A 27,790-nucleotide genomic window follows, 5' to 3' on the forward strand; every position below is an offset into this window, starting at 1 on the left:
TAGAGCACACCAGGCACATTCAGGGCACTGGTTGCTCTCTTTGCCTAGAATGTTCTTCCCCTGCTTATCTTCATTCAGAACTATGTTCAAATATTACTTCTTCAGGGAAAACTTCATGACCACTGCATATAATGCAGCATGATCTGCATTGCCCTCTATCCTACTTTTTTTTTTTTAAATAATAGTATGTATCCGTACTTGACATTATATTTCCAATTTCTCCATCTCACCCCACTAGAATGGCCAGGGACTTGCTTTGTTCACTGATGAATCTCCAGTGCTAAGAACAGTGCCTGGCATATATGTAAGGGCTCGGTAAATATCTGGCAAATCAATAAAAGAATGAAAATCCACTTAATCTACAAATTTTGGTTGATATTTTGGGTCAGATACCCTAAGCTCTAGATACAGACACAAATATGCAAAGTGTTATACTTTGATAATACAGAAAAATAATATATAGTATTATTAGGAGGGAGAGTGCTCTTGCCGAGTTACAATGGACTAAAAACAGTCCACTGTCTTTAATTTTAGATCACTGATGACCTTAACCAAATGTGTTCTCAGTAGTAGAGATAGACTGCACCCAATTGAAAAGAGGAGAGGTAAGGAATAGAGAAGAATAATTTTCACAGTTTTTGAAGAACTGATTTACCAAGTATCATGTTCATTCTAAAGAACTGAAAGATTAATATTAAAGAATTTGCAATGTCACCTCAAGTGTTATTAATATGTTCATACAAAAACATATATGCTTTGATATTTTTTAGATATGCAATTACTAAGAGTAAATCAGCATACAGCTAAATTAAAATAAGCACAAAGTATTCCTTACCTGAATTTCTAAAATCATTCTGTCAATCTCATCTTGTTGGCTGTCTATTATCTACAACATATGAAATATATCAGTCTGAATCAAAATTTTTTTCCATTGCTTTTTTGGAAGTACCAAATTTCAAGAAAACAAAAGCACAGGGAATTATGAATTTATTTTTTTAAATCAAAGTGTGTGTGTTTTTTTTTTAACAAAAGTATTCATACAAAGTATCCTTTAAGTAGCCATATGATTTGGATCACACATATGTAAAACTGCAAACGTCTTACTCTAGCTCTTGATAAAACTTTAATCTTTACAATTTATAAAAATAAGTTTGAGACAGATTTTGAATAATTTAGGAAGGAAAAAGATATCCTTTTGTTTTTGCTAAGAAATAATACAACTTCTTCAGTTTGGCTTTTATTTAAATTTAAATTTAAGTTGCTTAAATTGCTATTTTCTTTCCTAATAAAAACATTCAAACTAAAAATTCCATAAGCTATTAAATACTAGCAAAAATATAAATCAAATAAACTAGATAAATTATATATCTATGCACGTATCCATATAGTATAGATTTCACTATCAAAGTTCATTATTAAAGATATATACTGACCTTACTAGCATTCTCATTTTGTTTTCTCAGGTTATCATTTTCATTCTGAAGCTGTTTTGCATCTAACATGGGAAGGCGAATTCCATCTTCAAGGCATCTTTCTACTTTTTGCTGCAAACTGTTTTAGAAAGACATAATTATATGAAGAAAATAAGCTCTCTGTGCTGATTTTGGTAGATGAATGAAGTCTCTTCTTAGGGTCTATAATATTTTTTAAGCAAGCAATAATCAAGACCTACAGACAACAGATGACTAAGTTTGAGTACCTATATTTCATACAAGTAAGAAATATAACGCAGGCAGATTATCTTTTCAGAAATAGCAAATACGAGACCAGAGTCAAGAGTTGCCTAATATGTGACAACCTTGGGCCCTGGTGAAGTCCTTCATGACCCTAATCTGAGCTCTGCAATCTAAGCCGTGTTCTTTCCCTCTCCCCCAAGGGAGAGTTCCTTGATTAAGATGATTATGGTAGGGAGCCTAAGAATATGGATACATGTCTTTTGCCCTTCATTTTGAGTTCAGCAAAAGTTTGTTTGTAAAGATAGTTGTTGACTAAATCAGCAGAAGTACACTTCCCCTTCATTAATATGAGGAACAATCTAGTTCCTTTTTACAGTAATCTGCATTTCTATCAATAACCTTTCTTATTTCCTTCAGCATTTTTACTACCTCCTTTTTGAACTTGGGATCTAGTAGACGAGAGGTCAGTTTCATTCTTTATTCTTTCAGGGAATTCTCTTGATCTTTTCATTGGGAGTGGTTCCTCTGCTTCTTCATTTTACTTATATTTCTCTGACTGTATGAGTTTAGAAGAAACAGTTACCTAGTGGTCTTGAAGGGCTGTTTTTGTGGGAGCATCCCTGTGTAGCCTGCGTGTGTCTAACATTTTTGATGCGAGGGCTGTTTTTAGTATGGATGCCTGTCACGTCTTTCCTCAGTGTGTGCTGGCCTAACGGGTGTGATTAGTGTTGTGGTGACCAGAGTTTGTACTGGATGCTGAGTGGGGCTTCCTCTTTGAAAAGCAACAATCCAATATATTTATTCCTTGACCTAACAGTTTCTTATGCTATGCTTGGCACAGAGTTGCATTTTAGAAGAGGAAACAACAAAAGGAAGCCCCTCTGGTATATTAAGAAGAAAAGACAGGGAGCGGGGTGGATGTTAGCTTTGAGAAAGGAAGAACAGTATTGTTTGGGTTAAAAGAAACTATGCTATTAAAAACAACGACCAAAACCAAAACATAACAGTGAAGACACCTAGGAATAGGTCTACTTTAGCCTGTAATCATACTCAAGAGTTGCAGCCCACTAAAAGAAACAGACTTGTTATAATGTGGATTTTGATATTTTCATTAGTTTTCTTCTTTCAAGTATTATGGCTATCGTGTTTTCTCTCTCCCCGCCCACCGCCCAAAAAGAAAAACTGCCATATCTAGTCTGTGGACAAAGAATTGACTGCTCTAAATAGTACAATAAGGGCTTCAGATGTGTTCATAAATAACGGCACCAGAGAAGTTTTTACATATTATGAATGTACTGTACTGATTTGTAATATATTGTTACTTGTCATAAAAGTATTTGCTTTTTCAGTCTAAAAGTAAAAAAAATACATTATTTCTATCTCAGAATAAATTTTTGTCTCAATTCAGTGTGAAGACACTACTTCTATGTATTTATAACATTTCAAGAAAAATAAGTTATATTAAAACTATTAAGGTCTCTCATATTAAAAAGAAAACAAAAGAGCCAGTGATGTGGAGGGAAAAATATACTCTGTCATGTAAAAATATCAAGTATTCTTTCATGTATATATTCTCGTTTTGTTTACGTTATGAAGCATGCTCATTTAGAAAAGTAATAAATCTCTTTAATGGCAAAGGTACCAATTATTACATTACTAGGAATCCCGTCCACATATTTTACTTAGATTTTCATTTCTAAATGGAAAAGTTTTCTTATCTCATTTTTAAATCCCAAAAGTTCTTACGTATTCACAAAGCAGGAAACTTGGAATATTATATAAAAACAGATCAATGTAATGATATAATTTATAGTCACATAATACACCTTAAGTTCTTCTGGAACTTAAGGAATACTACATCATATAGCTGAGGAAACTGAAAAAACACTCCTACCCCCAAGTCAACTGACACTATAGCCATACAAGTACTGAAGAATTTTAGAAGGCCTTCTTTGGTCCTTTATATCTATTAGAAATCAAGAGAAATTTCCTGGGATGATGTCATCTCAGAGAGTATCAAGATAAAGTTTAGCATATGGAAAATGGATTCTCAAACGCACTATACTAAATCTTTCCAAATCACGAATACTAGGCTCAATGCTCTCCAAAAACCTAATAAAAGAGAAAATCATAATAAAAGAGAAGGTATAAAATTATATTAAATATGTAAAAGCACACAATGGAACAAAACAAATTATTTTCAGGTGTTCCTAGTTCTACTCATAAAACACAGCTTGAGTTTATGATTGTAATGCCCTATAAAGCAGAACAAACGCATTACCTCTTTTCGTCATAAGATTAAAGAAAAAGATATGTGGTTGAGTTAATGGAGGTCAAGAAGCTGTTTTGAGACTCGAGAATAGGATATAAGATGTGGAGTAATAAAAAGAAATTAAAGATCAAGAAAGCAGAAAACAGGAGAAAAATAAAGGTAGAGTCAAAGGTATATGGATTTTTTTTTGGAGCTGAGATTAGAAACACAGAAGCCTGAATTGTCCCAGAAATCAGAGGTTTTCTGCACTGAAATCTAAGGGAAAAAAAGTAGACCAGGCATATTTAAGACTTTGAAAATAGTAGTAAAGCAATAGTAACATGGAATTATCAGGAGGATTTTGACTAAAAAAGTGAGTTACATTGAGCTATATATAATTGATAGAAGCATAAAGAGTACCTTTATTAAATTTAGTTTTTTGCTGCTTTGTTGTCTTCTTCTTCAGGATAGTGTTATCTACTTATAGTTGATAATTTATTAAGGTTTTTTAAGTTCTACAAAACAGTGTACACGTAGATGCATATATAGCATAGTTTTCTAGGTTTTTCATGAATCCAACATTAATTTTCCAGCTTAAATCATTAACAAAATATACTAACAAATAATATTCACTGCAGTTCTAACTGTATTAAATTCGAAGAGATATACGAAGATATACGTGAGTAAACACGGAAGGTGCATGGCAAACGGCTGCATCTGTTACTCTGCAGTCAGGTGAAATGGGAGCCAATTACTTTACTTTGGCATGTCCCATTAAGGAGTGCAGTCCGGCTGCCCCTCTTTTTGTTACTTAGAATTTTTCTTATTCTTTGAGAAAGCCATTAGATAAAGGGTTTGTGTTAATGCTTCCAGTTTTCAATTGACTTTTTTTTTTTTTAAAACTATTCTCATCTAAAACCTACTCTTATCTAAAACCAAGATGTCAGTATGTTGCATCGAATTGTTAAATCACAACTGAGACAACCTGTTTCGATGACAATACTTCTGGTTCTCAATAATACATCTTTAAGAGAAATAATAGAGTACTAATTATAAATTAACATATTTTAAGTGAAATGCTTTATGACAAATAAGGAATAACTTAAAAATAACATAAAAGAATTACTGAGGGTTTCCTTACCTCTGAACTGTAGTTACCAACTCCTTTTCTTTCTTTTTCTGGCATATTAGCTGTGCCTCATTTTCTTGACACTGTTTTTTGAACTCTTCAAGCCTTTTTTCCATTTCCATTAAAGTCTCTTGCAAATTCTTGTTTTTTTCTTCTAGAACTTGCAGCTGAAGAGAAATTTTTTAAAGTTCATGACACAAAGAATATTAAATATGTTCCTACTAGAAATTGATACTGGGTTCTCAAGAATTAACAGACTTATGGTTAAAATTACACTATCTTCATTTCATGGATAGCACTTAACACTTTATCTCTTCCTTTGTGTAAAGGGAGCTGAGAGAATGAGATTATGGAGAAGAGGAGAATAGGGTCAGAAATTTCTAGAAGACAGAGAAAAGTGAATGATCTCAATTTGGGGATATTTTTAAAATTTTAATTGTGGCAAAATATACCTAATGTAAAATTCACCATCCTAACCATTTTTAAGTGTACAGTTCAGTAGAGTTAAGTACATTCACATTGTTGTAAACTAATCACCAGAACTCTTTTCATCTTTCAAAACAAACTCTCTACCCATCTACCTCTCTGTCCATCTACCTCTCCCCTCAACCCCTGACAATCACCCTTTGACCTTCTGTCTCTATGAATTTGACTACTTTAGGTATCTCATACCTATTTTTCTTTATCTTTAATCTATTTATATTTGTTTTTTTTAAATTAAATGTTGTCTCCTTTTCAATTCCTAAAATAATTACTGTAATCATTTAAAAAAATTTTTATTTTATTTAATTTTTTATACAGCAGGTTCTTATTAGTTACCCATCTTATACATATGTCAATCCCAATATTTATCTTTGTGATTGGATTATTTCACTTAGCAAAACGTCCACAGGTTCACCCATGTTGTAGCATGCGTCAGAAAGTCCTTCCTTTTTAAGGCTATATTGTGTGTATACATCACGGTTTGTTCATCCATTCATCCACTGATGGACACGAGGTACCATTTGGCTATTGTAAATAATGCTGTTATGAACATGCGTTGTGAATAAACACCTGTTTGAGACTCTGCTTTCAATTATTTTTAGCATATACCCAGAGGTGGAATTGGTGGAGCATATGGTAATTCTATTTTTAATATTTTTGAGGAACCGTCATATGGTTTTCAATAGTGGCTACACCATATTACATTCCCACCAACAGTGCCCGAGGGATTATAACTTTTCCACATCATCACCAATGCTTGTTACTTTCTGTTTTTTAGATATTAGCCATCCTAATGGGTGTACTGTGGTATGAACACATGTTTTAAAATCTATAGTCCTCTCTGTTCCTGCTCAAACTCCTGTGGGTCCTTCTTTAGTTCCTTCATGATATCACCCTCTGTTAGTTTTACAATTTATAAATTAATGTAAACAGAGATTGTACTATAGGTCTAGAGTCTACAGAATAATGATACTCCATGGATTAGATCAATGATTCTCAACTGGGAGTGATCTCCCTCCACTCACCCCAGCAGACATTTGGAAAAGTCTGCTGACATTTTTGGTTTAGGGGGAAGGGAAGAAGCAGCACTATTGGCATCCAGTAGGTGGAGGCCAGAAATGTTAAGCATCCTTTAATGCACAGGACAGAATCTCACAACAAAAAATTACCTAACCTCAAATGTCAAGAGTGCTAAGATTGAAAATCCCATGAATAGTAAGATTTTGAGAAAAGACTGAAGAGTAGGTTTAATGGATTTACAAATAAGGCTTCAAGAGGATAGGTCTTACCAGAGTTAGTAGAAAGACTTTGGATGAGGTACTGCTAAGAAAGGAAAATGGCCAGAAGAGAAGTCAGAGGAGTGAATGGAGGTCATAGATTAAAGTATAAGAAAGAATTACAGAAAGATTAAGAAGAATGATGAAAACAAAACAAGTATCTGGAAAGATGGTCAAAAAAAGGTCTTGTTAAGACTTGGTGGATCCCAGAGAATACTGGAAGAGTCAGAACTGAGGTGCATGAGTGTGTGTGCATGCGGTGGGGTGTCACTGGTTTAGAAACTACCTTTTAGAGTAGAACAGTAAGTGAGAGAGTTAAGGCAGATTCATTAGGAAGGAAACCGCATATTAATTAAGAACAAGAAAGATCTATTCATGCTCAGATGAACAAAGTTTCTAATTAAAGTTAATCCTAAAAACAGCAATTAAGCACACAGATTTAACTTACAATTAGCCAAATATACAACTAAAATTTTAAATTATAAAAATTTACAAAATGAATGAAAAATTATAAAAATGAAATGTCTAAAGAGTCAACTTAGAAAAGAATATGTTTCCCTCTCATTTAAAGATCAGCATTTTATTTCATGTTACCTGTAGACTCTGACTCTGTACATCATCAAGAGTTGGAAGATCAGCCAGATACTTTTCTAAGGTCTCAATTCTTCTCTGCTTTTCTTTATTCTGTTCAGATTCCTTCTGGCACTTCTTTTTCAGGCTACTGATGTATCTATCTCTGGTTTTAAGCTAAAGAAAAAGATTATGAAGCTTCAGTGGTTTTGTCAAAAAACAGTAATATAAAAACGGACATTCTAATCTTAGGCATCACTGAATTCACCAACTGTTCCAGATATAGTTAACACCACTTCCAACTTAAGTATGATTTATCTTATTTCATAGATTCTAAGATTCACATTTTTTTCAAATTCTTGTATCATTGAAATCAAGAGTTTTGAAATTTTTGATTTTACAACTGATGATATAAAATGCAGTCAGTCAGGCAGCAGTAATGATGTAGTTTTTATTGCCTGCACATGTGCAAATTTGGTCAAGGCTATTCATATCTTTGTCATTTCAACGGTATTATGTACATGTTGAAAGTGTGTTGAGTTTAAATCATATTTAAAATACCTTTGAAATATTACATTATAATTTGGCATTGAAAAATGTTATTGGGTACCCAGAAAGACAGTTTCAGGGAACAACTGAGAAATCAGTGAAGCAAGTATTCATCTCTGGAAGGATGACTTTAATTTCTTATTTATTGCAAAGTTATATGCAATGTTTTATGTGAATTAAGAAAGGAAGATATCTGTAAGTAATTAAAGCTGTTTTGGTACTTACAGACTTACAAAGGAATCGCTTATCATGTACTAAAGCAAAGCAATCAAAGCCAGGGCACTTATCAAAATTACCAAATACTTAGGAACAAATAATGGGACTAGTGAGACTAATTCATACCTCAAGCAAGACTATTGTTAAAGCACTGTGTCAAACTGAACTTGCATTATATTCTCTTACTATATAAAGATGCGCCTTACCATTAATGTCATCTTAGGACTGATGAAATATGCTAATTGAACACCTACTATGGAATACATACAATTCATGATCTTTAGTAAATAAATCCCAATTTGTGTAGGTTGAACCTCAGACTTTTATGTACTATTTTTTTTCACCTTTCCACCTAAAACACATGATCTTTAAATTTGGTAGATATACTATCTCTAAAGCTCTTTCATAATCAAGATCAATTAAAAACAATGTATATACAAATAGTTGCCTAAAAAGTAAACTCCAGACTCACATTTACTTTAATTTACCAGTCTTCCAAACATTTAACATTCTTTCAGAAGCTTACAGGGTTCTAAAATATCTTTATAGCCTTTTCTCATATTCACTAGGGAAATAAGTACGAGTAATTAATAGTATAATGGATTACTCTTTCAAATTTTATTAAAGCTAATGCTTGTCCACAATCCAGTTTCTTTCATGCCTTATCTAACTTATTTCAGGTCCAATGTATAAAAACTTTTATTAAAACAATTTCAATTGGAAAAACAAAACACAAAACAAATATACACTACGAAATGTAAAACCGATAGCTAGTGGGAAGCAGCCGTATAGCACAGGGAGATCAGCTTGGTGCTTTGTGACCACCTAGAGCGGTGGGATAGGGAGGGTGGGAGGGAGGGAGATGCAAGAGGGAAGAGATATGGGGATATATGTATAGCTGATTCACTTTGTTATAAAGCAGAAACTAACACACCATTGTAAAGCAATTATATTCCAATTAAGGTGTTTAAAAAAAAAAGAAAAAAAACCCCAATTTCAATTGGAAAAACAAATGGCATCGCATTTCATCTATTCATTCCATCAATAACGTTAGGATTCACTTAGGTCCTTGGGTAAGGAGCAACAATGGTAAAACAGACAAAACCTTTTATTGGGGCTTTCTTAGGACTAAAATCAAGTGTGCTGGTGTGACAATTTAACTTTTGATCTATCAGAACTCACAGACTGTTGGCCCTGGTCGTGACCTGAAAGACCATATAATCCTGCTCTTGCCTTAGCAAATGAACCTGTAAATTACAGAAGTAAACATAACTACCAACCTATTTTTACTACATGCTCCCTAATTTACACATTATTGTTTGTGTCTTTAATGTGACAAAATTGTTTAAGTGACATAATTGTGTCCTCAAAAAGCAGCCACTAGAATAAGTTAGTCATGCTGTCTTCTTCTATGCAAAGGTGTCCTAGGTTTCTTCTTTTTCTTTGGTCAATTCTCTTCTTTGCTATCATGTCAAGCTTGCTGCTCTTGATCACAAATCTCGGCCAACACTCTCCTATTGGATACCATCTCTGTTATTTGTGGCCACAAGCTGATCACACATAATTACTGGACTTGGTTTTTTGTTTCTTTTTTTCCAGCCCTGCTCACTGATGAGAAGCTCTTTATTTTTTGTTTTTTTAACTTCCACGTTTTATGTTGTTGCAGATTAGCAGATTAACAGAGGTTACTGAATTCTGAACTCCAGTAATTACCAACAGGTAAATGAGGCATCATTAATAAATCTTTCCTATTCTAGTTATAAAAAGTTAAGTAAAATTTTAAGGAGGTATTATGCAATACTGAGATCATTCCTAGAAGGCAATTCCCCATTTCAGAAGAGGTTTACAAACAGATTTATTTTTCTTCATTTTAAATACAATTATTAGAACAAAAGAGACTAGGGAGAAAATGTTTTCCACTAAAATTTTTATAAATTATTATTAGAACCAAGGCATCAGCTGGAGAGTTAAATTGTCTTGAATTTTACTTCCAGCTTTTCAACAACTTCTATCTACATGCAACTGGACAAATTACTTTTCTCAAAATTTCAGTAACCTCATTTTTTAAAAAATGGGGTATAGTATATATCTCATAGGGTTTCTGTGACACTAGGATTGAATAAGAAAATGCATTTAATGTACATTAACATACTATCTGGCACATAAAAGAAAGTGCTCAACAAAGAGTAACTTCTCTTGTTATTCTTACCACATTAAATGTTTTTCTGTCTTAGAATCAGTCTTGATCAGGGTTACTGAGAGTAAATGCAGAAGGAAAACAATGCAATCTAATCTCATGTGGGCCCAGGGTGCTGTTTAGTTGATGCATTATCAATGAGTCTAATTTCCTAGCTTCTACACTCCCTTCAAGAACTCAGGTCATCTCCATGTCCTCTGACACAAAGTCTACCCTCTATATTAACCCCACTCCTCAAGGTCCACTGGTATAGACACGTCCATTCTTAATTGTCTCACTTCACAGAGAGGCTATTTCTCTTCTTTTCCAACAGGAACTCTTCCACCTTGGCATCTGTTATCAACATTCTCCTATTTCTCCTTAGGAATTTGGTCCATTGTGCACCCATTCTGACATCTTCGATATCTCTAATTATTCTTTCCCTAGTCCTTTGTTGGGGTTATCTCATTCCCTTCTCTCTCTTCGTGGCAAAAATCACCTGAAAGCATTTGTTCATTCATTCATTCAATATGCCAGGGACCATGGCTGGTGCTACATATGCTACAGTGACACATTCAGATACATCCCTGCCTTCACAAAACTTACAGAGATATATAAAAAACATAGCAATATTCAAATTTGTGCTGAGAACAAAATGCTTTAAGCATGTATAAGAAGCGGTTGGAGGGAAAATATATTTAAGTTGAGACTTGATAAAATATTGATAAATAGGTGACTGGGGAGCAGGAAAAGAGAGCCAAGTATTCATCAGGCAAAGAGGACACTTTATGTAAAGAACCTATACCAGAAACAAGGTCTGACCTGCTTAACAACTGTAAGACACTATACCAAGACACAGCGTACCAGAGGGAGACTGGTAGGGCCCAGGGCTATATAAATTAGGCAGGCTCTTTCACGTCACAGAAAATATTAAATTCTTATTTTAAAGACAATGAGATGGCATTAGTGGGTTTTAACCAAGTAAGAAAAATGACTGGATCTTCATTTTAAAAGGTTCATTCCTCCATACTATTAAGAATGGATTTGCAAGGCTGTGGAGCACCTGGAACTCTCACTCATTGGTAGTGGAAGTGTTAAATGGTACACACACTTGGGAGAACTTGGGTAGTTTCTTATAAGTTAAACATCTACACTATGAACCAAATGACCTAGAAATTCCACTATTAGGAATTTATCCAAGAGAAATAAAAACCTATGTATACAAAATAAAGTCTAGTACAAGAATGTTCACAGCAGCCTTATTCATAATTTTCCCAAACTGCAAACAATCCAAATATCCACTAACAGGACAATAGATACATTGTGAGAGATCTATATAATGGAATGCAACTCAGGGATAGATAGGAACAGACTACTGATACGTGCAACAACATAAATAAATCTCAAAGATATTAAGGGAAAGAAAACACAGACAAAAGAACATATATGGTATGACTCCATTTATACAAAGTCCAAGAAGACTCAGAACTAATCTATAGTGATAAAAAAGTGTTTTGAGGACCTCCCTGGTGGCGCAGTGGTTAGGAATCTGTCTGCCAGTGCAGGGGACACAGGTTTGAGCGCTGGTCCGGGAAGATCCCACATGACGCAGAGCAACTAAGCCCGTGTGCCACAACTACTGAGCCCGTGCTCTAGAGCCCATAAGCCACGACTACTGAGCCTGCGTGCCACAACTACTGAAGCCCATGCGCCTAGAGCCCATGCTCCGCAACAAGAGAAGCCACTGCAATGAGAAGCCCGCCCACCACAACGAAGAGTAGCCCCCACTCGCCGCAGCTAGAGAAAGCCCGCGTGCAGCAATGAAAACCCAATGCAGCCAAAAATAAATAAATAAATAATAAATAAAATTTATTTTTAAAAAATGTTTCAGGGAAGGGAAGAAGACTGACTAGAAAGAAGCACAAGGGAACTTCTTGGATAACTGAAATGTTTATGATCTCATTTTAGATAGTGGTTATATGGGTATACAGTTGACCTTTGAACAACAAGGGGGTTGGGTTGCTGACCATCCATGCAGTATACAACTTACAGTCGGCCCTCTGTATCTGCTTTTTCCTCCACATCCTCAGAGCCTCAAATTGTGTAGTATTTACTACTGAATAAAATCTATGTGTAAGTGACCTGCACAGTTAACCCATGTTGTTAAAGGGTCGACTGTATACTATTAGCAATATTCATAAAAACTGAACACCCAAGATCAGCACACTTGACTGTATGCAAATTATGCTTCAATCTTTAAAAGTATAATAAATAAAATACATAGAATTACAACAACAACAAAAGTGACTGGAGAGAACGGGAAAACAGGTAGACAGGGCAAGGGTGAATTCAGAGACACCAATGAAGAGGCCATTACAAAAGCTTTGCCAAGAGATAAGAATCTGGACTAGGCTGGTAGTGTTGGACAGGTCCTGTATATATTTAGAAGACAGGCTTGATTAACTTAGTAGAGTTTCTAGCATGAGTAACTGAATACACAGCAATGAACATTGAAGAAAATGTTTTATGTCGTTTGAGAACAGGGCAGTCAGAACGCAAAATAAGAACTGATTTTAGACATGAGAAGTCTGAAGTATTTTGAAGACATCCAATTAGGAGCTGTCTCATAGGTAGGTAACATATAAACTGATTTTATTAAGCAATAGACATGAAAAATAATAAAAGATGAGAAAAATTTAGGTAAAACATAAAAATATATTTTAAAAACCGCATCCACTGAATCTTCACAATTTTCACACAATCTTTTAATTAACAAGTTTCAGGTGAGAAAACATTTTAATCCCTCCCACTTATGTATGACCGATGGATATTTCCATAGCTCCCTCCAGATTGTGGTATTAGATAAAGCCCCAAAAATACACAAAAGAAACAAGAAATAGTACCTGTTTCAAGGTACTTTCAAGTTAGCCACAATAAAATACATCATATAGCTGAGAAAGAGAAACCATGTAAAATTTGTCAGTTTTTTGGAAGATAAAAATTTTAGCTTGTGTGTGTGTGTGTGTGTGTGTGTGTGTGTGTGTGTGTGTACTGACTCAAAAATGTCAATGAGTTCTCAATTAATAGCTCCAAACCTGCCTACAGAAATCATGGTGACTGCCTCAAGATCACTTGAAGGGAAGGTTAGTTAATAGAATAATAAGCTGGGTATAACAAGAGAAATCTAAAACCAATTCTGCAACTAAGTAGTAGCTTAAGGATCTAGCCTCTTCAATAAATCAGGGCTAGCATGTATCCTTATCTTACTTGATCTTTAATGATACTATAATGGAATGAGATGAAGTCTGTGAAAATACTTTAATAAAGGCAGAAAGGTCAAATAAATGGACAGATGTATTGTGTATATAGAGGTATCTGGCTTTCAGCTACTTATTCTGAATCAAGGGCTTAAATAACGTGAAGTCATGTGCTTCTAAAAGAAGGACCACTTTCATTTCATTTACCAATCCTTCATATCCCACATTACAAAGATACAGGGCCTAAAAAGGAAAAGGAGAACAGTTATTGGTGCCACATCTCAGTGCAGACAACTAACTTTAAAAAAAGCTTTGCTATTACTTAGAAAGATATAATATAATACACAGTGGTATTTTTCTCTCTCAAAAAAAATGCCTGGATTTTTTTAGATAGCACAGGGTTTCTCCAAAGCTACTGTAAAACTAATCACTTCAATGTAAATAAAACCTGGTATGACACCTGGCATAGAGTAGATGACAAAAAAATCATATTTTGAAGGAATGCCCTTGACCCAATTCAACTTTATTAAAAATACCTACCTTTTCCTCCAGTTTCTTCTTCTCTTCACTAAATTGACTTATTCTTTGTTTTAGAAACTGATTGAGCTGTAAAACCTCTTTCTCAGTAGATGCAAGCTTTTGCTGAAGTTCCTCTTGCTGGGAATGGGATGTTGACTGGTCTGAAAATGGAGTCTGGAGGGAAGTATTCTCATATTGTGGCTATTCAGAAAGAAAAAAAAAACATGGGTAAGACTTTAAAAGTTTATCTGTCTTGAATAAATGGAAAGAAATTAGAAATGAGATACAGTACAAAGAGTACAAATAGCCTTTAATGACAGACCTTGGCATAAATCCCAGCTCTCCTGCTTCCTAGTTATGTGCCATGATCAATTCAAATTGCTTACCATCAACAAGTTATGTAAAGTTCCTAGCAGACAGCAGAGGCTTAATAAAAAGCAGTTATTATTTGGTTAAAAAGTACCATTAGAGTATAAAAAGTACATTATAAAGAAGTGAAATCTCAGGGGAAATAAATAAGAACTAAAGAAATATTTCCTCACAGGTGATCATTTTTTAGCTAATATTAAACTCAGTAAGTAGTAATAGAGTGTTTCCCCTAACTAGAAACTAAGGTCCATGAAATCAGGAATTTCTGTCCATCTTAGTTGCTCTTATACCCCTATTTCATAGAACAGTGACTGGCACAAAATAAATGTTAAAAAATAATTGCTTAATGAATAAATGTATTATTCTTTTCATGAGCAAGGCTTTGAAGGAGAGTTAGACAAAATCTCTTCCCTCCCCTTCCCCCTGCAGCATTACAACCTGGAAGAGGAGGGCAGGAAATACAAATATTTCCTCAAACAAATTAGAATGTGGTAAGAATGTGATACCAACAAAGTAATGTGAAAGTAAAGAAACAGATTATTTTTCTATTTACTAAGCACATATGTTAGGCATTGTGTACTGGGGAGTCAACAGTTAATAAAACAAGGTCCCACCAGTTTAATAAAGTGTCACACACAAAAAGACAACAAAAACTGCCTAAGTGCTAAGATAGTTGTATGTGTAGTAGCTATGGAAAGGCTTTATAGAAGTGAACTTGAACTAGGCCTTGAAGAACTCATACTTTTTCAAAAGGCAGAGATGCAATTCAAAAATTATATACACGGTATGGTACTGGCACAAAAACAGACACATAAATCAGTGGCACAGAATAGAGAGCCCAGAAAAGAACCCATACTTATATGGTCAATTAATCTATGACATACGAGGCGATACAACAGGGGAAAAAACAGCTTCTTCAATAAATGGTGTTGGAAAAACTGGACAGCTACATGCAAAAGAATCAAACTGGATGCTTTCTCACACCATATAAAAAATAAACTCAAAATGGATTAAAGACTTAAAATGTAAGACCTGAAATCATAAAACTCCTAGAAGAAAACACAGGCAGTACACTCTTTGATATCAGTTTTGGCAATGTTTTTGGGATTATGTCTCCTCAGCAAGGGCAACAAAAGCAAAAATAAACAAATGGGACTAAATCAAACTGAAAAGCCTTTGCACTACGAAGGAAACTATCAACAACAGAAAGGCCACCTACTGAATGAGAGAAGATAATGGCAAATGATTTATCTGATAAGGGGTTAATATCCAAAATATACGAAGGACTCACAATTCAACATCAAAAAAAAATTAAAAAATGGACAGAGGACCTGAAAAAACATTTTTGCAAAGAAGACATACAGATTGCCAACAGGCACATGAAAAGATGCTCAACATCACTAATCATAGGGGAAATGCAAATCAAAACCACAGTGAGATACAACCTCACACCTATCAGAATGGCTATCATCAGAAAGACAACAAATAACAATAAAGTGTTGGCCAGGATGCAGAGAAAAAGAACCCTCGTGCGCTGTTAGTGGGATGCAAACTGGTGCAGCCACTATGGAAAACAGTAGGTCAGTTTCTCAAAAAATTAGAAATAGAGCTATTATATGATCAAGCAATTCCACTCCTGGGTATTTATCTGAAGAAAACAAAATCACTTAATTTGAAAAGATATATGCAACCCTATGTTCACTGCAGCAGTGAACAATAACCAAGATATGGAAGCAACCTAAGTGCCTATCGATAGATGAATGTATAAAGAAGAGGTGATATCTATATCTATCTGTCTATCTATCCATCCAACAGAATATTACTCAGCTATAATATAAGATGAAATCTTGCTATTTGTGACAATATGGATGGACCTAGAGGGTATTATGCTAAGTGAAGTTAAGTCAGACAGAGAAAGACAAATACCATATGATTTTGCTTATACACGGAATTTAAAAAACAAAACAAATGAACAAACATAACAAAACAGAAACAGTCATAGATACATAGAACAAACAGGTGAGGGAGATGAAGAGGTACAAACTTCTAGTTACAAAATCAATGAGTCACAGGTATGAAATGTGCAGTGCGAGGAACATGGTCAATAATACTGGAATATCTTTGTATGGTGACAGGAGGTAACTAGACTTAGTGTGGTGACCATTCTGTCATGTATAGAAATACTGAATCAATATGCTGTGCACTAGGAACTAACATAATATTGTAGGTCAATTACACTTCAAAAACAAAAAAACAAACTCATAGAAAAAAAGAGATCAAATCTGTGGTTACCAGAGGCAGGGGTGGAGGAAGGGGAAGTGGATGAAGGGGGTCAAAAGGTACAAACCTCCAGTTAGAGGATAAATAAGTACTAGGGATGTAATGGATGACATGATAAACATAATTAACATTGCTGTATGTTATATACGAAAGTTGTTAAGAAAGTGAATCATAGAATTCTCATCACAAGGAAAAATATGTTTTTTTCTTTTTCTTTTATTCTGTATTTGTATGAGATGGTGGATGCTCACTAAACTTACTGTGGTAATCATTTCATGATGCATGAAGGTTAAATCATTACGTTATACACCTTAAATTTATACAGTGCTGTATGTCAATTTATATCTCCATAAAACTGGAAGGAAAAAATTTTGATTATATAAACAGCATTTATCATGTGCATGGTATTTCAAAGATAACCGACTCAGGCACTGCCCTTTACAAACTCAAATTCTAATCAAAAGCATAAGAGAAACCCTTAGATAATTATATACAGGATACAATATAGTATGGCAGCCAAAGAAAAGCCATCTTCAGTACAAAGTGTTGGAAGTGGGGAGGATCGATGAAAAGGGCATGGGGAGAAGGAGGGAAAGGCTTTACTGGAAAGGTGGCTTTTGGGACAGACTTTGAAAATAAGGAGGATTCTGGCAGGAACAGAGAAAGGAAGAAAAGCATTCCAGAAAGAACATTTTAAAAAGGTAAAAGATGGAATATATGCACTGAGTACCCATAAAGTTTAGGTTATAAGAGGGGGGAATATAAGAGAAAATTAAAACATCTACATGAGACCATACTTTTTAGAATCACAAGGTTCAGAATTCAACCTTAATTCATAGGAAATGGGAATCCGGTGATGGTTCTAGAACAAGAAAGTAACATGTTTAAGAAGTCTGTGAACTCTGTTTTGTAAATCTCTGTATTCCCTAGCACTTACCATAGTGTGTAAACTCTTAGTAACTTTAGATTAAAGGGAAAAGAAAAGAGGAAAAAGGACAAGAGAGAACTATAACAATTGGAAGTAATGAACAAGATGAATTAAAGGATATGGTGAATGGATATGAATATATCACTTTAAGAAATTATCCTAACCTATTTAGCTGAAAAAACCAAGGAGCTGAACAAGAATACTGAGAACAGAAGGAAGAAACTCTGGAAGCAGAAATGAGAGGATTTAGAGAAAATTATTTTTTAAGGTGTGAATGGACAAGAAATGTTAAAGATAACTAAAGGTTCGAAATTCTGAGTCTAAGTAACAGGGAAGATCATATTCTGAGCAGAGGTAAGTAGGTCATGTGGGAGAACAGGTTTAAGCAAACGTACTTAATTACAATTAGAGCCTATTGATATTAAGATGCCAGTTAATATCAATTTAATATTAAGATACAAATATATACAAACATCAGGCAAAGAGATGTGTCTAGAACCCAGAAAAATGGCCAGGATAGGCTAGGAAACTGTAAAAAAGTTAATAAAGATTTACAATTTCCCGTCAGGCATATAATGAGCTCAGAAATTGCCAACCTGTTTTACCGACAAGTGAAAAGCTGAACAAACTGAAAAATCAACTCTTCTTAGATCTGTCAGAGAAGTGAGGTTAGCGGGCAAACTGCAACCCCCAAAATTGGAGAAACAGGAAAATAAAGAAAATCACACCTACTGGAACAGAATTATCCATGGGAACCAGTGCTGAAGTAGGAAAACCAGAACTGTAATTGATGAATTTGTTGGAGGCTCAGAGTGAAGGTCTGAGAGTCAAAAACTCCAGGGGCACCCAGTCATAGGGGACACCCAATATTCTTGAATTAGACCACTAGAAGCTCTACCAGGTCCTCACAATGAATCCCTTTGTGCTTCCAGCAGAGGGAGAAGAAAAGAAACCATTCTGAAATGCCAAAGCTCTATGTTCTTCTTAACAAGGCCTGTCAGGAGAAACTACTTTACCAGAGACTAACCTACCTAGAAGGGAACTAACATACCTAGAAGGAAAAAATCCCAAACCAGCTCCCTCTAGCCTTTCACATGGGGGAAGGGTTAATATCCAACTCAGCTGCCTCTAGCCATCCTGTCCTACCTGAGGGTGGGAAAGAAAAAACTAAGAAGCACTGGTGAAGTTCACAGTCCAGGAGCACAGGCTCACGAAAAGACTAAGTCAGAGGGCCAGAGAATGCTTCCCCTGCCCCACACCCTACCATGACATTACTAAAGGCCTATTTACCACATTTCCTTATATCAGTACATTTGGAGAGACCGAACAAGCATCAGAACTAGAGTCAGATATGTCACAAATGTTGGAATTATCAGAACAGACATTTTTTAAAACTATAACTAACATGCTTAAGGGCTTTACTGCTGAAGTAGACAACATTCAAGAACAGACGGATAATATAAGAACAGAGCTGGAAAGACTATAAAAGAAACTCTAGAGACAAAAAACACTGAAACCGAAACGAAGAACGTCTTTGATGTGGTTATCAGTAGACTGAACCTGGCGCAGGAACCAATCTGAGCTTGAGGATATGACAGAAGAAACTTCTAAAACTTAAGAGCAAAGAGGAAAAAGATTGGAAAAAATAGAACAGAATATCCAAGAGTTGTGAGATAACTACAAAAGTTGTAATATACATCTTATGGGAACACCACAAGGAAAAGAGAGAAAGAAAACAGCAATATTTTAAACAATATGATTTGAGAATTTCCCCCAAATGGTCACATACCACACCTCAGATCCAGGAAGCTCAGAGAACACCAAGCAGAATAAATGCCCAAAAACTACACTTAAGCGTATCATATTTAAATTTTTGAAAATCAAAGATTAAAAAAATTGTGAAAGAAACGAGAGGAGAAAATACCTTACCTATAGACAGGAAAAGATAAGAGCTTTATACAACTTCTCAGAAACCATGCAAGCAAAAAGAGAGTGGACTGAAATAAATGAAAGTCAGGCACTTTCTTTCCTATATAACAGCAATGAACAAGTGTAATTTGAAACTAAAAACACATTACCATTTACATTAGCACCCCCCAAAACATAATAGTATAAATCTAACAAAATGTGTATATACAAGATCTATACAAGGAATACTACAAAACTCTGATCAAAGATATCAAAGAAGGACAAAATAAATGAAGAGAAATTCCCTGTTCATGGACAGACTCAGTATTGTCAAGATGTCAAGTTCTTCCCAACTTGATCTATAGACTCGATGCAATTTCAATAAAAATCCCAGCAAGTTATTTTGTGGATAGTGACAAGCTGATTTTAAAGTTTATATGGAAAAACAAAGGCTCCAGAATGGCCAACATAATACTTAAGGAGATGAACCAACCAAGATGGAGGACTGACACCCTGACTTCAAGACTTACAGTAATCAAGAATGTGTGGTATTGGGGAAAGAACAAACAAACAGGTCAATGGAACAGAATGCAGAGCCCAGAAATAGATCCACACAAATACAGTCAACCAATCTACTGACAAGAGAGCAAAGGCAGTACAATGGAGCAAAAACAGTCTTTTCAACAAATGATACTGGAACAACTGAACATCCACATGTAAAAAAAGATTCTAGACACAGACCTTACACCCTCCACAAAAATGAACTAGAGATTCGTTCAAGATGGCGGAGGAGAAGGACGTGCTCTCACTCCCTCTTGTGAGAGCACCGGAATCACAAGTAACTGCTGAACAATCATCAACAGGAGGACACTGGAACTCACCAAAAAAGATACCCCACATTCAAAGACAAAGGAGAAGCCACAATGAGACCGTAGGAGGGGCGCAATCACAATAAAATCAAATCTCGTAACTGCTGGGTGGGTGACTCACAAACTGGAGAACATTATACCACAGGAGTCTGCCCACTGGAGTGAAGGTTCTGAGCCCCACGTCAGGCTTCCCAACCTGGGGGTCTGGCAACGGAAGGAGGAATTACTAGAGAATCAGACTTTGAAGGCTAGCAGGATTTGATTACAGGACTTCAACAGACTGGGGGAAACAGAGACTCCACTCTTAGAGGGCTCACACAAAGTAGTGTGCATATCAGGACCGAGGGGAAGGAGAAGTGACCCCATAGGAGACTGACCCAGACCTACGTGCTAGTGTTGGAGAATCTCCTGCAGAAGCGGGGGGTCTCGGAAGTACTCCTTGGCATGAGCCCTCCCAGAGTCGGCCATTAGCCCCACCAAAGAGCCCAGGTAGGCTCCAGTGTTGGGTTGCCTCAGGCCAAACAACCAACAGGGAGGGAACCCAGTCCCACCCATCAGTAGACAAGTGGATTAAAGTTTTACTTAGCTCTGCCCACCAGAGCAACAGGCATCCCTACCCACCACCAGTCCCTCCCATCAGGAAACTTGCACAAGCCTCTTAGATAGCCTCATCCACCAGAGGGCCGAGAGCAGAAGTAAGAAGAACTACAATCCTGCAGCCTGTGGAACAAAAATCACATTCACAGAAGGACAGACAAGAGGAAAAGGCAGAGGGCTATGTACCAGATGAAGGAACAAGATAAAACCCCAAAAAACAACTAAAGAAGTGGAGATAGGCAACCTTCCAGAAAAAGAATTCAGAATAATGATAGAGAAGATGATCCAGGACCCTGGAAAAAGAATGGAGGCAAAGATCGAGAAGATGCAACAAATGTTTAACAAAGTCCTAGAAGAATTAAAGCACAAACAAACAGAGGTGAACAATACAATAACTGAAATGAAAACTACACTAGAAGGAATCAATAGCAGAATAACTGAGGCAGAAGAAGAGATAAGTGACCTGGAAGACAGAATGGTGGAATTCACTGCTGCGGAACAGAATAAAGAAAAAAGAATGAAAAGAAATGAAGACAGCCTAAGAGACCTCTGGGACAACATTACACACAACAACATTTGCATTACAGGGGTCCCAGAAGGAGAAGAGAGACAGAAAGGACCCGAGAAAATATTTGAAGAGATTATACTCAAAAACTTCCCTAACATGGGAAAGGAAATGGCCACCCAAGTCCAGGGAGCACAGCAAGTCCATACAGGATAAACTCAAGGAGAAACACGCCGAGGCACATAGTAATCACACTGGCAAAAATTAAAGACAAAGAAAAATTATTGAGAGCAGCAAGGGAAAATGACAAATAGCATACAAGGGAACTCCCATAAGGTTAACACCTGATTTCTCAGCAGAAACTCTACAAGCCAGAAGGGAGTGGAATGACATATTTAAAGTGATGAAATGGAAGAACATACAACCAAGATTACTCTAGCTGGCAAGGATCTCATTTAGACTCGATGGAGAAATTTTAAACTTTACAGACAAGCAAAAGCTAAGAGAATTCAGCACCACCAAACCAGCTCTACAACAAATGCTAAAAGAACTTCTCTAAGTGGGAAACACAAGAGAAGAAAAGGACCTACAAAAACAAACCCCAAAAAATTAAGAAAATGGTTACAGGAACAAACATATCAATAATGACCTTAAATGTGAATGGATTAAATGCTCCAACCAAAAGACACAGATTGGCTGAATGGAAACAAAACCAAGACCCATATACATGCTGTCTGCAAGAGACCCACTTCACACCCAGGGACACTTACAGACTGAAAGTGATGGAAAAAGATATTCCATGCAAATGGAAATCAAAAGAAAGCTGGAGTAGCAATTCTCTTATCAGACAAAATAGACTTTAAAATAAAGACTATTACAAGAGACAAAGAAGGACCCTACATAATAATCAAGGGATCAATCCAAGAAGAATATATAACGATTCTAAATATTTATGCACCCAACACAGGAGCATCTCAATACATAAGGCAAATGCTAACAGCCATAAAAGGGGAAATTGACAGTAACACAATCATAGTAGGGGACTTTAACACCCCCCTTTCACCAATGGACAGATCATCCAAAATGAAAATAAATAAGGAAACACAAGCTTTAAATGATACATTAAACAAGATGGACTTAATTGATATTTATAGGACATTCCATCCAAAAACAACAGAATACACATTTTTCTCAAGTGCTCATGGAACATTCTCCAGGATAGATCATATCTTGGGTCACAAATCAAGCCTTGGTAAATTTAAGAAAATTGAAATCGTATCAAGTATCTTTTCCTACCACAATGCTATGAGACTAGATATCAATTACAGGAAAAGATCTGTAAAAAGTACAAACACATGGAGGCTAAACAATACACTACTTAATAACCAAGTGATCACTGAAGAAATCAAAGAGGAAATAAAAAAATACCTAGAAACAAATGACAATGGAGACACGATGACCCAAATCCTATGGGATACAGCAAAAGCAGTTCTAAGAGGGAAGTTTATAGCAATACAATCCTACATTAAGAAACAGGAAGAATTTCAAAGAAACAACCTAACCTTGCACCTAAAGCAGTTAGAGAAAGACGGACAAAAACCCCCCAAATTTAGCAGAAGGAAAGAAATCATAAAGATCAGAGCAGAAATAAATGAAAAAGAAATGAAGGAAACGATAGCAAAGATCAATAAAACTAAAAGCTGGTTCTTCGAGAAGATAAACAAAATTGATAAACCATTAGCCGCTCATCAAGAAAAAAAGGAAGACTCAAATCAGTAGAATTAGAAATGAAAAAGGAGAAGTAACAAGTGACACTGCAGAAATACAAAAGATCATGAGAGACTATTACAAGCAACTCTATGCCAATAAAATGGACAACCTGGAAGAAATGGACAAATTCTTAGAAATGCACAACCTGCCGAGACTAAACCAGGAAGAAATAGAAAATATGAACAGACCAATCACAAGCACTGAAATTGACACTGTGATTAAAAATCTTCCAGTAGGGCTTCCCTGGTGGCGCAGTGGCTGGGAGTCTGCCTGCCGATGCAGGGGACACAGGTTCGTGCCCCAGTCCGGGAAGAGCCCACATGCTGCGGAGCGGCTGGGCCCGTGAGCCATGGCTGCTGAGCCTGGGCGTCCGGAGCCTGTGCTCCACAGCGGGAGAGGCCACAACAGTGAGAGGCCTGCATACCGCAAAAAAAAAAAAAAAATCTTCCAACAAACAAAAGCCCAGGACCAGATGGCTTCACAGGCGAATTCTATCAAACATTTAGAGAAGAGCTAACACCTATCCTTCTCGAAGTCTTCCAAAATATAGCAGAGGGAGGAACACTCCCAAACTCATTCTACAAAGCCACCATCACCCTGATACCAAAACCAGACAAAGATGTCACCAAAAAAGAAAACAACAGGCCAATATCACTGATGAACATAGATGCAAAAATTCTCAACAAAATACTAGCAAACAGAATTCAGCAGCACATTAAAAGGATCATACACCAAGATCAAGTGGGGTTTATTCCAGGAATGCAAGGATTCTTCAATATATGCAAATCAATCAACGTGATACACCATATTAACAAACTGAAGGAGAAAAACCATATGATCATCTCAATAGATGCAGAGAAAGCTTTCGACAAAATTCAACACCCATTTATGATAAAAACCCTGCAGAAAGTAGGCATAGAGGGAACTTTCCTCAACATAATAAAGGCCATATATGACAAACTCACAGCCAGCATCGTCCTCAATGGTGAAAAACTGAAAGCATTTCCACTAAGATCAGGAACAAGACAAGGTTGCCCACTCTCACCACTCTTATTCAACATAGTTTAGGAAGTTCTAGCCACAGCAATCAGAGATGAAAAAGAAATAAAAGGAAACCAGATAGGAAAAGAAGAAGTAAAGCTGTCACTGTTTGCAGATGACATGATACTATACATAGAGAATCCTAAAAACGCTACCAGAAAACTACTAGAGATAATCAATGAACTTGGTAAAGCAGCAGGATACAAAACTAATGCACAGAAATCTCTTGTATTTCTATACACTAATGTTGAAAAACTTGAAAGAGAAATTAAGGAAACACTCTCATTTACCATTGCAACAAAAAGAATAAAATACCTAGGAATAAACCAACCTAAGGAGACAAAAGACCTGTATGCAGAAAACTATAAGACACTGATGAAAGAAAGTAAAGATGATACAAACAGATGGAGAGATATACCATGTTCTTGGATTAGAAGAATCAATATTGTGAAAATGACTATACTACCCAAAGCAATCTACAGACTCAATGCAATCCCTAGCAAACTACCACTGGCATTTTTCACAGAACTAGAACAAAAAATTTCACAATTTGTATGGAAACACAAAAGACCCCAAATAGCCAGAGCAATCTTGAGAATGAAAAATGGAGCTGGAGGAATCAGGCTCCCTGACTTCAGACTATACTACAAAGCTACAGGAATCAAGACAGTATGGTTGGGGCTTCCCTGGTGGCGCAGTTGTTGGGAGTCCACCTGCCGATGCAGGGGACACGAGTTCGTGCCCTGGTCCGGGAGGATCCCGCATGCCGCGGAGCGGCTGGGCCCGTGGGCCATGGCCGCTGGGCCTGCGCGTCCGGAGCCTGTGCTCCACAATGGGAGGGGCCGCAACAGTGAGAGGCCTGTGTACCGCAAAAAAAAAAAAAAAAAAAAAAAAAAAAAAAAAAAAAAGACAGTATGGTACTGGCACAAAAACATAAAGATAGATCAACGGAACAGGATTGAAAGCCCAGAGAGAAACCCATGCATATATGGTCACCTTATCTTTGATAAAGGAGGCAAGAAGATACAGTGGAGAAAAGACAGCCTCTTCAATATGTGGTGCTGGGAAAACTGGACAGGTACATGTAAAAGTATGAAATTAGAACATTCCCTAACACCATACACAAAAATAAACTCAAAATGGATTAAAGACCTAAATGTAAGGCCAGACACTATCAAACTCTTAGAGAAAAACATAGGCAGAACACTCTATGACATAAATCACAGTAAGATCCTTTTTGACCCACCTCCTAGAGAAATGGAAATAAAAATAAAAATAAACAAATGGGACCTAATGAAACTTCACAGCTTTTGCACAGCAAAGGAAACCATAAACAAGACCAAAAGACAACCCTCAGAATGGGAGAAAATATTTGCAAATGAAGCAACTGACAAAGGATTAATCTCCAAAATTTACAAGCAGCTCATGCAGCTCAATAACAAAAAAACAAACAACCCAATCCAAAAATGGGCAGAAGACCTACATAGACATTTCTCTAAAGAAGATATACAGATTGCCAACAAACACATGAAAGAATGCTCAACACCATTAATCATTAGAGAAATGCAAATCAAAACTACAATGAGGTATCATCTCACACTGGTCAGAGTGGCCATCATCAGAAAATCTAGAAACAATAAATGCTGGAGAGGGTGTGGAGAAAAGGGAACACTCTTGCACTGTTGGTGGGAATGTAAATTGATACAGCCACTATGGAGAACAGTATGGAGGTTCCTTAAAAAACTACAAATAGAACTACCGTATGACCCAGCAATCCCACTACTGGGCACATACCCTGAGAAAACCGTAATTCACAAAGAATCATGTACCAATATGTTCATTGCAGCTCTATTTACAATAGCCAGGATATGAAAGCAACCTAAGTGTCCATCAACAGATGAATGGTTAAGGACTATGTGGTGCATATATACAGTGGAATATTACTCAGCCATAAAGAAAACGAAATTATGTTATTTGTAGTGAGGTGGATGGACCTGGAGTCTGTCATACAGAGTGAAGTCAGTCAGAAGGAGAAAAACAAATACCATATGCTAATACATATTATGGAATGAAAGAAAAAAAAAGTCATTAAGAACCTAGGGGTAAGATGGGAATAAAGACACAGACCTACTAGAGCATGGACTTGAGGATACGGGGAGGGGGAAGGGTAAGCTGTGACGAAGTGAGAGAGTGGCATGGACATATATACACTACCAAACGTAGGGTGGACAGCTAGTGGGAAGCAGTCGCATGGCACACGGAGATCACCTAGGTGGTTTGTGACCACCTAGAAGGGTGGGATAGTGAGGGTGGGAGGGAGGGAGACACAAGAGGGAAGAGATATGGGAACATATGTATATGTATAACTGATTCACTTTGTTGTAAAGGAGAAATTACCACACCATTGTAAAGTAATTATACTCCAATAAAGATGTTTAAAAAAAAAAAAAAAACTTGGTTGGTGGGAATGTAAATTGGCGTGACCACTACAGAAAACAATATGAAGGCTCCTCAAAAAAATAAAAGACAAATCTACCATGTGATCCAGCAATTCCATCTCTGGGCATATACCCAAAGAAAATAGGATTTCTACAAGATACATGCACCCCCCCCCGTGGTTATCGCAGCATTATTCACAACAGCCGAGGTATGGAAACAGCCCAGTACCCATCAACAGATGAATCAACAAAAGATGTAACACACAATGGAATATTACTCAGCCATGAGAAAGGAGGATATCTTCCATTTGAGACAACATGGGTAGACCTTGAGCACATTATGCTAAGTGAGATAAATCAGAGAAAGGTAAGTATTGTATGAAACCATTTATATGTGGAATCTAAAATGTTAAACCTGCAAAAAACATAAGAGTACCTCCTTACCAGGGATGGGCAGTGGCGAGCTCCCACAGGGGATAAGAGTGATGGTGTTTAAGGGTAAAACTTTAACAAGTAGTAAATATGCCATAAAACCTAATGCACAGTGTAATGAATACAGACAATTATATCGTACTATATATAAGTTATGTAATGTGATAAATACCACTACAATAGCAATCATATTACATACAAATGTATCAAAGTAACATACCACACACCTTAAACTTACACCATATTACATGTCAAATCTGTTCAATGAAAAAGTGAAGAAAAATAAAAACACTATTCACATGCCAAAATAATTCCTTTAGTAAAGAAAATTTTATTATCTTATTAGTTTTTTCTCCTAAACTTTTGCTGTTTTATCCACTCTCTGTATCAATCTCCTGGAAAAAAGTTTATCTTATATATTTATCATATCCATTTAGTACTTAGGGTTTTCCCTGTATTTCCTTTTATTAATTGCACTTATCTTTTAAAATGAATTTCTCAACAATATTTTAATTCCCCACATAATTTAAAATTCTTCTAATATTTTTAG

At 36.1% G+C, this 27,790-nt stretch overlaps 1 protein-coding gene across 2 annotated transcripts in view; it reads right to left on the reverse strand.

The window, feature by feature from the left end:
* Positions 1-27,790, reverse strand: part of CEP85L (centrosomal protein 85L) — a 153,938-nt gene that overhangs the window by 29,306 nt on the left and 96,842 nt on the right. For both annotated transcript variants that reach the window (XM_081251008.1, XM_081251007.1), the window contains exons 6-10: positions 14,125-14,304; positions 7,411-7,563; positions 5,069-5,223; positions 1,434-1,551; positions 836-886 (exon numbers count right to left, since the gene is read on the reverse strand). In XM_081251008.1, coding sequence (XP_081107134.1) covers positions 836-886; positions 1,434-1,551; positions 5,069-5,223; positions 7,411-7,563; positions 14,125-14,304 — 657 coding nt within the window. The remainder of the gene's footprint in view (positions 1-835; positions 887-1,433; positions 1,552-5,068; positions 5,224-7,410; positions 7,564-14,124; positions 14,305-27,790) is intronic.

The sequence above is a fragment of the Mesoplodon bidens genome, assembly GCF_964165515.1.
Source record: "Mesoplodon bidens genome assembly, chromosome: 12".
In the NCBI taxonomy this organism is placed as follows: Eukaryota; Metazoa; Chordata; class Mammalia; order Artiodactyla; family Ziphiidae; genus Mesoplodon; species Mesoplodon bidens.